This window comes from Selaginella moellendorffii, unplaced genomic scaffold, assembly GCF_000143415.4.
Source record: "Selaginella moellendorffii unplaced genomic scaffold, v1.0 SELMOscaffold_0, whole genome shotgun sequence".
In the NCBI taxonomy this organism is placed as follows: Eukaryota; Viridiplantae; Streptophyta; class Lycopodiopsida; order Selaginellales; family Selaginellaceae; genus Selaginella; species Selaginella moellendorffii.
Window position 1 is genome coordinate 4,529,085 of NW_003314261.1, and position 14,657 is coordinate 4,543,741.

Genomic DNA, 14,657 nt, shown 5'->3' on the forward strand with positions numbered 1-14,657 from the left:
GGGATTCCCAGGTTTTAGGGTTTAGGGCGCCATGAGAGGGCGAAGCCCGAGGCGATTGGCTCTATGCCGCAGTCTTGGATTTCTCGTCGTGCTCCTGCCGCTACTGCGCCCCGATCTACTGCTCCGGCACTCGTCTCCATCGTGGATGTCGCTCTTCTCGGTGAGTTTCATAGATTTTCCCATCGCTCTTTGGCCACATTGATACTGGATAGTGGCCACAGGATCCATGGGCTACAATAATTTCCCTATTAGTGCGTAGTCGATGGGATTTCCGTGATGCTTTCCCTTTGATTCCTTCTTTCTCTTGCTTGTTTGCGGAACTTTCTGTGTGACTCTTGTGCTTTTCTTGTTTTTGTTTTATAGGAATGGGAGGCTCCCTCGGCCCAGCATTCTGTGCTCATGGCCTCTTTGGCGGAATCAAACATGGTACAACTTCTCATCCTTTTTTTTTCCTCGATGCTCGTGTATTTTGTTCTGTATGCTCCTCGTGTATTTTTATTTTATTTTTTCCCATTCGTCGTACAGAATAATTCAAGGTCTGGCGAGTCGGCGCTTTTGTGGCATCCGCCGGACAATGACGGTTGGGCCCCTTGCCTTCGAGAGAGTGTGGGAAGCATTTCTTCTTGTAAGAACTTTTACTTGGTCTGGCCAGTCCTCTTGACTTTGTGGTCTTCTTGCAGCGAATTTCTATCTACAAGTTTTTCTGGAGGGCGGCTTGAACCAGCAAAGAATGGGTGTGCGTCTCTACTTCACCGTATCTTTCTTAGCTCTGGATTGTGGACTAAAGAGGCTGTGGCGTCTTTTTCAGGTGTGTGATGCGGTTGCTGTAGCGAAGATTTTGAACGCCACGCTTGTCGTACCCCACCTCGACGTGAATCCCGTCTGGCAGGATAGCAGGTAGGCGTGTGCGATTTTATCTACACGAGTGTTCGTGCGCTAGGCTTATGTTTCGTGTAGCTCTTTTGCAGACATATATGATGTGGATTACTTTATCGATTATCTGGCCGCTGATGTCAAGATTGTGAAGGGCCTACCGAGTGAGTTTTATTGGAGCACACGGGAGTATTACGCCACGGGCTTTCGAGCAACGAGAGTCAAGGATGCGCCAGTCCATGCTCGGCCCAGCTGGTACGTGGCAAATGTTTTGCCCATCTTGCAGAGGTACTGTCAACGCTTTCTTGCTTGTTAATTGCGGTGCTGCGCTGATGGAGTTGTGTAGTTATGGAGTTGCAGCTATAGCACCCTTTTCTCATCGCCTGGCTTTTGGTGAGGTTCCTCCGGAGATACAGAAGCTTCGCTGCAAAGTGAATTTTCATGCTTTGCGGTTCGTGAAAGCAATCACTTCCGTTGGTGATGTGATTGTGAGCCGTCTTCGACAAGCGCAAAATGATAGCCCGCCATCCAAGTTCGTTGCCCTCCATTTACGATTTGACAAGGTATGACAGCGATTAGTTTCATCTTCTCGCCGAGTTGTAATGTATTGGACCTTTGTTTTCTGGTGATGACTATGATAGGACATGGCAGCGCACTCGGCATGTGATTTTGGTGGCGGAAGAGTCGAGCAGTTAGCTTTGGCCTACTACCGGCACAAGGTCTGGCAAGGGAGAGTTCCAAATTCTCGACTTACAGTACAGCAGTTGCGGCTTCTTGGGAAATGCCCGCTTACTCCTGAAGAAGCGGGCCTTACTTTGGCTGCACTTGGATTTGGCCCACACACTCGTGTCTATCTAGCATCGCACCAGGTAAAATGAATCGACGATGTGAGTGTGCCCCTCAATTACGTCTTGCAGATTTATGGTGGCGAGGCAAGGTTGTCCTTCTTGAAGAACATATTTCCGCTGATGCAAGACAAGGCCAGCGTCGCTATAGACGATGAGCTAAGACCTTTCGAGCGGAAGGCTTCGCTCTCGGCTGCTCTCGACTACTATGTATGCTTGAAGAGTGATTTTTTCCTTTCTGCTTCGCCGGGCAACATGCACAACGCGGTGGTGAGCATAGTTTTCGTTGTTTCTAAGGTGCATTCTGCTGATCTGAGTCATTTTGTTTCAGATTGGACACAGGACCTATCAAAACGTGCAAAAGACTTTGAGACCTGATATGGTGCTCCTCTCGCGTTTGTTCTCGAACTCTAGCATGGAGTGGCCGGAGTTCCAAAACCGTGTTTACAATGGACACCGCAACAGACTTGGACAGGTCCGGCTGCGGCAGCCAAAGCAGTCAATCTACACTTATCCGGCTCCAGATTGCATGTGTAAGACCAACATCAGGCACAGAATCAGATAACGATGAGGTTGAGGTAAGCGTTTCATGAAGAGGTGCTATTTTCTCTCTGACGAAGTTTCGCTTCCAGCGTGTCTATTTCTCGTTTGAACTTTGACCATCAGCTCGTCAGCCGTGAGGATCCTTCCTTTCAGAGGATATCGTCCACGGGTTTTTTTTCAATTTGTCTATGAATGAAGGGGGAAGGTATCGTCGTGTTTCTAATGTGTCATGCTCGCAGTAATGACACTCAAAGTCGCCGGTGGCTCTGCTCGAGAAGACTTGTTCATAGTGGTGAAAGAGTTTCCAAGTTAGGACAACGCCACAGGCGGCGTAGCATCAACAAGGAGGAGAAAAAAAAGCAGAAGAGGGACTGTAACGCTCTTGATGGCGTTCTCGTGACATCGACACAGATTTGCAGAATTTACCTGTGTCAGGCGGGGACAAGTGCTAGCGACAGAGAGATGAAGGAAGGAGACAATGTAGCCGTGAGCAACGAGACAATGGAGCAAGGCTGCGGTGATTTTATGGTGGGCATTGGCATTCCAACTTTTTATGATTCTTACACTTTCTCTTCTTTTTTTTTTGTTCGCTACAGATTGATCGATCCGGGGAAGAGCGAGCATTATTATAAGGGAAGGAAACAGCGACGCCATCGCTCTTCCGTGAGATTCCCTTCTTGTGCTCCTTCTCGAGCGCTTTGTTGTTGGTTTGCTCGTGGCTCCACACTGGCGAAGTTTTGCATGGAGACGAAGAGTGGGAGTGGACGGCCCGGATGAGTGGGCGCCAGTGGAAACCAGTGGCTAGATTCTTCCCGGGGTGGCAAACGACAAGGGAAAGGAACCAAGGGAGAAAACGCTGGAATATACCCAGGCTTTTTAAAGTGAAATGTGGCTCAAGGGAGCACGCTTTCTATCTTGGAGATGGTTTGGTTGGGGGTTCTTTGGAAAATGATCATTGGGGTATAGAGTCTTTTCTTCGATTAAAATAGAGAATTTGCCTAAGTGTGTGTCCGCGTCTGGTTTGCGAGTTCCAGAGCATGCAACTTGTAGTCTATGAAAGAAGCTTTCTTTTTCTTTTCTCTCTAGTGTGCTTTGCTTGCGTGTTGATATTAGCGTCTTGAACGAGCGCGAGCGGGGAGCTATGCAGATCGAGCGCAGCGAAAATCTGAGTAAGTTGTGATAGGAATCTCCACCTCTCACGCTGGAAGAACTTGTGAAGCAGAGGTTGCAAAACCAAAGGATTTCTTCGTCAAATTTAAAGACGAGGAAGGAGGGGGAGGAGCCAGCGGTGGAGACTTCAAGCCACTGGCGAGTCCCACGACTCCATTCCAGTTCGAAGCAAGGCAGGATCATCACGATCGTCTGCAACACCAGCGGCAGCAGCAGCAGCAGCAGCGGCAGCGGCACTTCTTCGAGGATCCAACCCTGTTCGATGAGGATGCAGCGAGGAGGATCCAAAACACTCTCCAATTGCAACTCCTGAGCTACGTACGCCTCCATGGTAAGAAGAAAGATCACTTAGTCGAGAGTTTGGAGGACTCATCGATCCACAAACTTTCAGGTGTCCAGCAGCAGCAAAACAACCGCTACTCGCAGCAAGGAGCTCCAATTCCGGAATACTTCCAGGAGCAGCGCCACGAACACCATCCCACCATCGCTTTGCTCCAGCAAAGGTTCCAACGTCTCGAGAGGGACAAGGAGATGAGACAGACCAAGCAGTTATACAACTCCAACCATGAAGTGATCATCCAGCCTCGGCCAAGTTTCACATCCCCGTGTTCTACCTTTCCTCCTCCTCCATCTTCATCCTCTTCCATGTCAACCTCTTGCAATCCTCATCACAATCTCATGAGAAACACCACCACCTCTAGTTCCATGGTCTTTCCTGTTCATCCCGACACTCCAGCTCCGTTTTTCGAGACCATCAATCCAGAGAAGGATCCTGTCGGTGCCAAGAGCAGCAAAACGGTTCTCTTGTCACTGCTTGATAATCCGGCACAGGACAAGTTCTCGGATCAATCCGAGCTCCCAGCTTCAAATTCGTCGCCCTCGCTGCTGCCTCGTGATCTTGTACAGCAGCCGTACCGGCCAGTCCTCCTCAAGAATTGGAAAACTGCAAAGAGAAGCATACCGATTGATGACGACGAGGAGGTGGACACGTCCTTGCATCTTTGATAACCAGCTTTGAAAAAACTTGTAAAAATATATGTAAAGAAGAAGAAAAGAAAAAAGGAAGAAGATCAAGTATGCACGTAAGAGTAAAGTCAGCCAGTTTGGTTCTCATAGCCGAGGATTCTCTATAAATAAAGTGGAGGACGAATGCTTAGATTGCTTCTGCTTTTTATTGTGCTTCTAAAGATTATGCCCCACTATCACCCACATTCTTCTTTTCCCTTTTTGCTGCATAATTCTAGTGCTAGGGGATGTATGAAACATTTCTATGTTTTATGTTAATAGGAGAATGTTAATATGGCTTAATATAAAATCCTAAAGACTCTCAGTAATTTTTAAGTAAAGCTTAAATTGTTAATCAGTTACTCTCTTAAGTGAAAACTTAATAAGGAAAACCATTAAGTTGTTTAAAATATAAAAAAAATTCTAAAAATTGATAATGTAATCTGTTAAAACTATGAAAATAAAATAGAAAATAATTTTTTTCTTTATTAAAATTAATTTAATCAGCTCTTGCAAAAGGGGGTCTTTTATAAAACTAACCACATGTGCATTTATGATGGTAATCTGTCTTCATGCATTTTTTAATTAAACTTTTTTTGTATTTTTTGATTAAACATTATGAAATTTTCAATATATGATCTTTATCAAAAGTTCTCTATATTTAATTTTTATTTATTGTTAAAAAATTAACATCCCAATCACTCAACTTTATAGGTAAATTTTTTATCTTAGATGTTTTCCATTCTATAATCAATATGCATACAATCAATAAAAATAAAAAAAATATAAAGTTAATAATTCTATGTATGAGTGTATGGAATATAGAAATGAAATATAAAAATATACATATTTAATTAGCTCAAAAACTCTAACTTATATAAGGGGTTCAAAAAATATTCAATGGTTATCAAAATCCTAATGTTAATATTAGTATATGGTATTATAGCCATACACTTAAACCTCCACTTCATAGAAGGCAATTAAAGTTCTCTAGGTGATGGGTTAGGTGATGGGTTGAAAATAATAGCAAATACTGGAAAATAAAACAACCTTTGTTGTTTTATAATAAAATGCAACCTTATTTCACAAGTTGATCATAAAAAAGTAAGGTGTGGTCAGTAATAGCAATGTTTTCAAAAGCTATTTGTGTTCTAATAGTTTAAATCATCTTATCATGATGATTTCTCAAAGAAAATAAAGTTGACAATAGCTGTGTGATGTGGTTAGATGTAACATAGTGTAACATAGTTAAGCCAAAGAATTGACTTCCCTTGGTAGTTAACAATCTCCATCATAAATGCAATCTCTTTACTTTTTTGTTTAGCTTTTACTTCGAGAGTAGCCTTCTTTTTGTGACAATCTTTTGCAAAATATCTAAGCTTCTGACAATAATTGCATTTGAATTTCTTATTGCTATTAGTACATTGCGTGGACTATTACTCTTGATGTGCATCATTAAATTGATGATCACGATCAATTTCTTTAAACACACACTTTCCAAGATGAGACCACACAAAACCTTTTGTAACTAGAGTAATATTTTTGGATATTTTCTTCCAAGAAAGTGATAAACTATCTCTTTAGAAGTCTTATCAAATCCCATTTGAACAACAACTACTTTAAAGTGATTAGCAATACTATTGTTGTCATCAATCTTGGTACTTTTAATTGCAATAATTTGATTGACAGCATCTTAAAAGTAGCTTAATTACTCCTTAGAGTGCTCGTCTAATAATTCCTAATGTTTTGTAATCTTGTTGCTTCCATTCATTAACGAGAGATGGATCAAAAGTTAACTTGAGTAATGTGCTACCAACACCACTCCAAATATTCTTTTACATAATTTATAACTAAATTGTATCATTCGTTGTAGGAGAATGAGACATGATTAAAACTGAAACCTTAATCATGCCCCTAGCTAACTAGAATCCAAAGCCTAGAAGGGGATGGAGATTCATGCTGCGAAATCTTAAGCACAGATATGTCTGGGGAGTAGCTTGGTGGACATGTATGCCAAGTATGGAGATGTGGTGAACGCTCGAGCAGTTTTCAAATGTGGGAACATTGGGTCCAGTGAAGCTGGAAGCATCCAGACTGAGCTTTACAAGCATGGGCTGGAAGACGACCAAGTTGTTGGGACGTGCCTAGTAAACTTCTAAGGGAAGAGCGGAGTTATGAGTGATATCATGGACTCTATAACGCGTGGTCGAAGCCTTTCGCTAGATGTGGGAAGATGGCGTGTGAGCAAACGCGATCACGTTTGTCTCGGTCATCACTGCTTGCAGCCACGGCTGTCTGGTTGAACGAGGCAGGGAGTTTTTCCAGGCAATAGACCCGGACTCTGGCATTGTTCGAGGGAGTCATCACTACAGCATCTCTTCGGCCGTGCAGGCCGACTGGAAGAGGCCGTAAAAGTCCTCGAGAGCATGCCTTTGAGAGCGGCCCGGAGAGCGAACGCTGTGGTTTGTAGGAGCGTCTGCCGCAAGTGGAAGAACGTGGAAGTGGGGAGGATTGCGTTCGATGTATGGACGAAGTTCAACGAGAAAGACTTGGCTGAGATGTTGTGAGAAAGACGAGTACAAACAAACCCAGCAAGAGAGACATGGCCGCTACTTCTTATTCAAACCAACTTATTCTTTCATGTTCCAGTGATACATCCATCCATAGCCACGATGCTCAAAAAATTCTAATTTTTCCAAGTCGGATTCAAGAACTTGGCGTGACGTCCGAAGAGCCGTTAATTTAGGGTTCTTCCTCAAGGCGCCCTAATCTTGGATAATCAAAGATGAACGCTCCAATTTAGAATGATTCCTACCATGACTTCACGATGCTCAAAGAAAACGAAGTCAACGGCTGCACTTTCAAGCGCGTTGAAACATCAAAGCTGGAAGAAAACTTATCCTCGTTACGAATCATTCAATCTTCCAAGCGTACTAGTGCTTTCAAGCCGGATAAGAGCTCACGGGATTTGTCTAGATTTTCCAAGTCAAGCGGTCTGGAGTGAATAGTAGTATGGGACCAGCCAACTTGGATCAAGTGGTCACAATTCAGCAGCGCTCCCCAACAAGCTTGAAACATCTAAGTTGGTGAGAGATTTTAGCGCGGTTCAATCTTCCAAGTGTAGTCCTTTATCGGCTGATAAGAGCTTTCATCTAGATCTCAAGGTCGGAGTGAATCGCAACAATGCACCGGCCAACTTGGATCAAGCGATCATCGATTCCCGACGAGCTCGTGGCTCAAGCGGCATCCAAGCGCCTGATATCGTGCCGGAGCCTGTCCGAGTGCGGAGCGAGACGTGGTGTCGTAGACGGGGATGGTGGCCGCGTACACGCAGAGCAAGCAACTGGAGGAAGCCCCGGGACTGTTCGATCGAATGCCCGAGGGGAACGAAGTGTTGTGGAACACGATGATTTCGGCCTATGCCCAGTCCGGGTATCTGTTCCAGCGAATGCCCGCCCCAGACGTGGTGTCACGGACACTGATATGGGATATAGCATGGGATATCATGACGTGGTCGCGTATGCCGCAGCGGAGCTCGTCTTCCACACCATGCCGGACAGGAAGTGGAATGCAATTGCAGGCGCGCGCTCGCGGCGGCGCTGGAGATCGCCCAACGGATGGACATCGGGCAAGATCAATTAGTTCATCCTCCACGCTTGCAGCTGGTGGAGGAGAGCTTTTGCGTCGATCGTGATGTCAGCCAGAGCCACGCCACATGGCTCTCATTGTCATCTCTGCAAGAAGTAAAAGCACTGGCGACCACCTTTACTATGTGCCAGGACCTACTTTTGAAATTGCACTCCCGCCGCTGGGGCAATGGCAATGGCTGCTTCCGTCGTCTCCCCCAGCAGAGGGAGCTCCAAAGTGAGCGTTCGTGAGATCTTTGTGGTTCGCCCAAGCCAACCCCTGAATCGCAGTACCATCTTCCTCAGCAACATCGACCGGACGCATGGTTACTTCAGCAGGAACCTCTTCTTCTTTCGTGACAATCCAGGTACTCAAGCAGTCGTGGAGCACCTCCGCAAAGCTCTGAGCAAGCTGCTGGTCGCCTATCCGGGCCACGCTGGCCGCGCCGTCGTCAACCCCGTGACCAACAGACTGGAGATTGATTGCAACTCAGCCGGGAGTCTCCTTGCATACGCTACCTCCCACCTCTCCATCCACGACGTCTCGGTAGATGACTTCGACGACCTTTTCCTCTCGCCTGCTGAAGCTCGCTCCTTGGAAGATCTCCCGCTGCTGACCGTGCAGGTGACTCACCTCGGCGGGGACAACGGCTTCGCGATTGCCATCCTCAACCATCATTTGCTCGACGATGCAACCTCTGGGATTTTCTTCCTGCTCAACCTCGCGTCCATCAGCCGGGGAGATTGTCTCTACCTAGCACCCAACTTTGACCGGACCCAACTCCGGGCCAGGGATCCTCCCAAGGTAGACTTCGAGCACCGGCAGTTCACCAACGTTGGGGGCAGTCGTTTCGCCATCACCCCTGACTCCATCCTCGCAGCGGAGAAGTCCCGGTGTGAGGCCCCCAGGAAGACGCGCAAGACGTATCACTTCAGCTTCCATCGCCTCAACGAGCTCAAGAAGGTCGTCACCCACGACGGCCTCGTCTCTCGCTGCTCCTCGTTCGAGGCCCTAGCAGCGCTTGTGTGGCGAGCTCATGCCAGGGCCCTGGAGAGCTCTTCATCAGCCGAGACGCTGCTCAAACTCCACTTTGTCATGGACACCAGGAACATCTTGCAGCCACCCCTGGGGAGCAACTTCAGTGGAAATGGACAATTCGGTGTAGTCGCAGAGATGACATGGGAAGATATGTGCAACCTCCCACTTTCTCACATCGTGCTCTGTATTCAGGAGGCCCGAAAGATGCTGACGGACGAGTACATGAGGTCGGCCATCGACTACCTGGAGCTTCATCCTGATCACTGGTATGTACCAGGCAAATCCCAGACTCAGATTAATGCCTGGCCCCGTCTCATGTCCAAAGCAGTGGAACTGGACCTGGGATGGGGTAAGCCAGCCAGGGTGGAGTTCCCGCTCGACAACAGGAACAGCGCCATCATCTTCTTTCCCTTCGATGCCAATGGTAACGTTGATGGCTTCTACGTTTCAGTCAAACTGGATCCTGCTCCATTAGCTGTCTTCGAGGAACACATTGCTACTCTGGAGAAAGAATGCGAGAATGTGGTTTCTCCGCTTTCCACTCACCCGCACGACCAATAAGTGCCCATTTTCTTGTTCCAGCAAAAACTTCAATGAAATCCTTGCTAGTACGTAGCGCTGTCAACTCTGAACAAGATACTGGAAGCGTTTAGGGAACGTTCTCACAAGGTTGAGAGGAACAATGCTTACTGACCACCTTGTATTTCCAAGATCAGCATTTGTTCCTAGTTCTGACTGACATAGTGGTGTGTAATCATTTAAAAAATGTATTGATGAATGGTCTTTTATGGTTGTGGGAGGACTGTGAGAGGCTCAAAATTATGAAGGATTTATGAGCAGATTGATCTTCATCATGCGGTTACACTCCAATACTGTTGAAAGCCCACCCTTAACTTATAGTCATGAGAAAGAGCTTTTTCTTCTTTTGGAAGCATTTTCGTTGCATGGAAAGGGAGAGTATGGTAGCTCAGCCACATGCCCCAATCGCGATAGAGAGGACGAATGAAGGCGACGTACACGACTTTTATTTCTTGGTTTACAGGCAGGCAGGCATTCCTAGAATTAGTGCGCGGCTGCTCGGCCATTGCCAGCGCCACCAGGACAGGGCCCGAATGGTGGAGTTGGTCTGGAATATTGAGAATATATGGGAAACCATGGTTTTCTTCATAGGCAAATATTCTCTTGTAATCCAACATGAAGGGTGGCATGTTTGCTAAGGCATAATAGGTGGCTCTAGCTTCACAGAGGAGTCACAGAAGGACCGTTACAACAATGCCTCATCTTTTTCCACTTTTGGACCATTTCTTTGATGATCTAGCATCTAACCATCTAAGCATGTGAGAGTGTATGTATTTAAGCATGCATGGAATAGAATATAAAAATGAGAAGTAAATGGCACAAGTTTGAATTTAAAATTTAATATATCCTTGAGTAAGGTATATTTGTACTCTTAAAATAGAAATTATACTTATTAGGGCATTCATGAGTACATCTTTCATAATGAACAAACCAAACACAGTTATGCTCTTTTGCATTAACACCCTCAAAACTGATAAAAAAAACATTCACATACAAAATGAAAAGTCAAATATAATCAGGATATATTAAATGAGTTATTAACAACTCTTTGATGCACACTTTAGAAGAGGAACTTCAAAATAACCATCAGTTTATTAAAATCAACTATTAAACATTTATGAAAAATGCAATACCTAAGATAAATTATGTTTTTTATGCACTTCATGTGTTTTAAGTTTAAACCAACTTCCTTCAACCAATCCAACACTTTGTTCGTGAAATATAGTATCAAAAATAAGTTATATCCTTGGATCTAAACACGCATCATAAAATCAATAGTCACCTCAAGTATATCACAAAAAAAATCATCTATCAAACACTAAAAAATTATTGAAGTACTCTTCAAACTAAACAGCATTAACAAAAATTTATATAAATCAAATAGTCAATATTGGGAATGTCTTTCTCGAACATCAGTATTTATTAGTATCTAGAAGCAAGATTTAACTTAGTGATTCAATAATTTATCTTCAAATGATTCAAAAGATTAGTTGTGTAGGGAAGAAGATATATATCTAGAATAGTCACTTTGTTTAATAAATGATAGTTAAAGCAAAATCAAATACTCCTATGATTTGTCATATGATGAGGTTAATATATTTAAGGACTCTGAGAATTTTTGATAACACCTTTCTTTAACATCTCTTTGATGTAACCATATGAAATTTTAGTCTCCTTTGGTGACTAATGCTAAACAAAAACTTTGATTGGATAAACATCCCCAATTGAAATATGATGATGCAATGTAATTTTGGCCCCAAACGACAAGTCACAATTGAAGAGATTAGCATACACCTTTTTGAGTTAGTCAATTACTCCAACATAAAAACTGTCAGAAGAATTTTAAAAGGGAATAGAGGAGTAAAATAGGAATATAATAGAAATTAATGGGTAGACAAAAGTGATAAAAGTAGAGAGACAGTAAAATAGAAGTAAGAAGAATGGAAAAAAGATGAAAAAATATAAGATAAAGGGGAAAAGCTTTAAAGTCATATTTAGCATAATGACATTGCAATTAATATATACTAAAGATAAAGTCAAAAGCTTAACTTATCATTACCCACAATAATTAAAACTTAACCTCAACATCACCAATACTTATAAATAGGTCTGCTTCATCTTGTATATATGCATATGTATAACCATTGCTATAAAGAACTACAGAATACAACTATAAACATTAATAAATATAAAAAATAAACTCTAATTTAACATGAAGAGAATAATAAGAGACTTTTTTATTATAAAAACAAGTTTGAAAAGTAAACACTAAATGAACTGATGCTAAATGAACCCCTTGAGAGTACTCCTGAAAAAAGATAAAGAGGTCACTAATGTACTTATATAAGGACCCTTCATTACTTGTGTAGCTTTTTGTTTCCCAAAAATATCTCAATGTTAAAACCTTCCATTACATCAACACTAATAAGATGTTGTTGATGCCCAAGTTTCCACCAAAAAAATTAAGGATGCCAATTTGGAAAATGCCAATAATGTTGATATATATAGATAATTACTTAACATCATCATTACCATGACTATGTTTTCACCCTTGTTCTTGAACATGGGCAATAATAATAATATTAATCTCCATTAAAATAGAATTATTTCCCATAAGAAGTAGAAGTAAAGTATGAGTATCGATAAGTGGGAGAAGTGATGTCTCATAGCATTATGCCAATTAGAAAGTGTTATCAAGAGTGGTTATAGCAAGTGTATACAGAAATCTTACAAGATATTAATGGAGTATTAGCTATAAAATTTTATCTACTTTGATATATTTAGCTCTATATAAGCTTCAAAAGTGAATGCTAAATTGCATAATAAATTCAAATGCCCTTGATGGAGACAATGCAATTTTTAGAAGACATAATCACAATCATTAACATATCTAAATGCACATTTGAAGACATATGGGAGAAGGCTTTAATTTACACGATTGGCCATGCTCATACCATTATACCATTATAACATCATTCTTTAGAAACATGTGGAAACTTAATCAAATGCTAAATATTATCCCAAAAATGATATGTGGCAATTACCATAAAAGTGATTGAACCAATGGTATCTAGGACTGCTAAGGAAGAACTCTAGCTGGACATGAAAGTTGATAGCAAAAGCGGAAAGAGTTGCATCATATGCTATGAATAATATTATTAATTAAGGTTAATTATTTAGTTGCAATAGTATTGAGTAATAGCACCAATTGTCACTCCAAGTCAAAAAAGGAGGAGGCTATTATTTTACCATGAAGATGAATTAAAAAAAGAAAATCAAAAGAGAAGAAATTAAAAATGCTATAAGAATAAGAGAGACTTAAATGATGCAAAAGCTAGATCTAAACTAAAATAATAAATCCAAGCACTCCTCAAAGACAGTTAAACTTAAAATATGGAATATAAAAATAAAATACAAAAGTATATTTATTTAACTACCCTAAAAACTGTAATTTATATAAAAGAGTGAATGGTTTGGATTAAAATTAATCTAATGGCTATCAAAATCCCATTAATATTATAATATAGTATCATACCATATATTTAGACCTCATATACCATTATAAATATTAGTCTCTTCATTAATATAAATGATTGTAAATATTTTTAAAAGAAATTTATTTAAGTTATATTTTTCAATTTAATATTTATTTTTTAAGTATGCTAGACATTTAGGATTTTAAATCTACAATGAAATAAATGTTTCGAAAACATATTTTTTCAAAAAATAAGTATACAAAATTAGTTATATATAAATTATTAAGAGCACAGTAGAAAGAATAATTAAAAGTTTGAGTTACTACCCAAAATGAACTAGCTCAATCTAAGTGCATTGAATGCATTCTAAAGGTAATAGTTATGTAAATTATTCTGACTAGCTTTTATGGAGTAATCTAAGCCCGTGAAAATAGTAATATATAGTATATTTAATTAAACAGTTGAGTAGGTATTTAACACATTCATATTTTTCAAAACATATATTTTTTTTCACTTAACAGATAAATATCAGTCTTTAAAGGTTAATATAAATGAAAGTTGAAAAAGTTTGAAGAATACTACAATAATGTTTAAATAATATAAATATAGCTATTATTATCATTAAATTTATTAATGAATTCTATATTTAAGTGGTATAATTATATAATTTTCATTAGAAATTTGGTCAAAATTATCATCAAACTTAAGTCATCTTCTGAAAGATAATTTTATTTAAAATTATATCTATTGAATATTTTTAAATAGCTATTGATGAATAATTGATTAGCTAAGTTATTAAATAATATTTTTATAACTATTATTTAAATGTGAAGGATAATTTTATAACCTTTTTAATTTTTTGAAAAAGGTTAAGATTAAAGAGAGAGATTACCTTAGAATTTAATTGCTCTTGGAAAATATATAATAATATAAAATGAAAATTATAAAACTATATATTTATTAAAGAATAAAAAATGTTATCACAATACTACGTTACTCTACTAAACTTATGAGGTAAAATGAAATTTTAAATCTAATCTTTATGTTTGTTATTTGAAAAATTAAGTTTAAAGTTGGAGTAATTTTTAAGAATATAATATTACATTATTGAAAAAAAAAAATTTACATATGAAATAACTACCTATATATTCAATAACTAGTTTTTAGGTCATCCTTCTTTGAGGAACTTCTAATAAATTTATAAATTTGTTTTTTAAAATTTAAGTAGAAAATATTTAATGTATTCAAAAGAAAATTGATATTTATTCATCTTAAAACTACAAACTTGTTTTATGTCATAAAAAAATTAATAGTGCATTAAGTTTTCTCAAACAGGCTTTCTCAAACATACAATAAGAATACTAAAGAAATTGAAAAACTTAGTCCACCTTTAGATATAATTATTACAAACTAAATTAAGTTGCCGCTTATCATCCATCAGTACCTGTAGTAGCTCAAGAATGTAGGCCACGTGGCTTACGGTGATTGAGTGCATGGAACA

The 14,657-nt window shown here is 40.2% G+C and overlaps 3 protein-coding genes across 6 annotated transcripts; all 3 read left to right on the top strand.

Annotated features, from left to right (window-relative positions):
- Positions 1-6: 6 nt before the first annotated feature.
- Positions 7-3,177, top strand: LOC9641993 (O-fucosyltransferase 31). Its single transcript, XM_002960412.2, has 12 exons — positions 7-160; positions 364-426; positions 526-625; positions 681-736; positions 809-897; positions 958-1,161; positions 1,220-1,436; positions 1,515-1,742; positions 1,791-1,988; positions 2,050-2,296; positions 2,351-2,789; positions 2,858-3,177. The coding sequence occupies exons 1-10, from the start codon at positions 32-34 to the stop codon at positions 2,281-2,283; spliced, it is 1,518 nt and encodes a 505-aa protein (XP_002960458.2). The 5' UTR covers positions 7-31; the 3' UTR covers positions 2,284-2,296; positions 2,351-2,789; positions 2,858-3,177.
- Positions 3,178-3,366: 189 nt separating this feature from the next.
- LOC9641994 (probable serine/threonine-protein kinase tsuA) lies at positions 3,367-4,594 on the top strand. Of its 2 annotated transcripts, none has more exons than XM_002960413.2 (3): positions 3,367-3,430; positions 3,484-3,762; positions 3,823-4,594. In XM_002960413.2, the coding sequence occupies exons 1-3, from the start codon at positions 3,403-3,405 to the stop codon at positions 4,434-4,436; spliced, it is 921 nt and encodes a 306-aa protein (XP_002960459.1). In that variant the 5' UTR covers positions 3,367-3,402; the 3' UTR covers positions 4,437-4,594. The 2 variants fall into 2 exon arrangements, with proteins under 2 accessions (XP_002960459.1, XP_024529785.1); XM_024674017.1 differs by having other exon boundaries at positions 3,380-3,430; positions 3,481-3,762.
- A 3,619-nt stretch (positions 4,595-8,213) lies between these two features.
- Positions 8,214-9,726, top strand: LOC9641995 (omega-hydroxypalmitate O-feruloyl transferase). Of its 3 annotated transcripts, none has more exons than XM_024661204.1 (2): positions 8,214-9,367; positions 9,430-9,579. In XM_024661204.1, the coding sequence occupies exons 1-2, from the start codon at positions 8,253-8,255 to the stop codon at positions 9,452-9,454; spliced, it is 1,140 nt and encodes a 379-aa protein (XP_024516972.1). In that variant the 5' UTR covers positions 8,214-8,252; the 3' UTR covers positions 9,455-9,579. The 3 variants fall into 3 exon arrangements, with proteins under 3 accessions (XP_024516972.1, XP_024516451.1, XP_002960460.2); XM_024660683.1 differs by having other exon boundaries at positions 8,215-9,367; positions 9,427-9,579; XM_002960414.2 differs by having other exon boundaries at positions 8,229-9,726.
- The last annotated feature ends 4,931 nt before the right edge of the window (positions 9,727-14,657 follow it).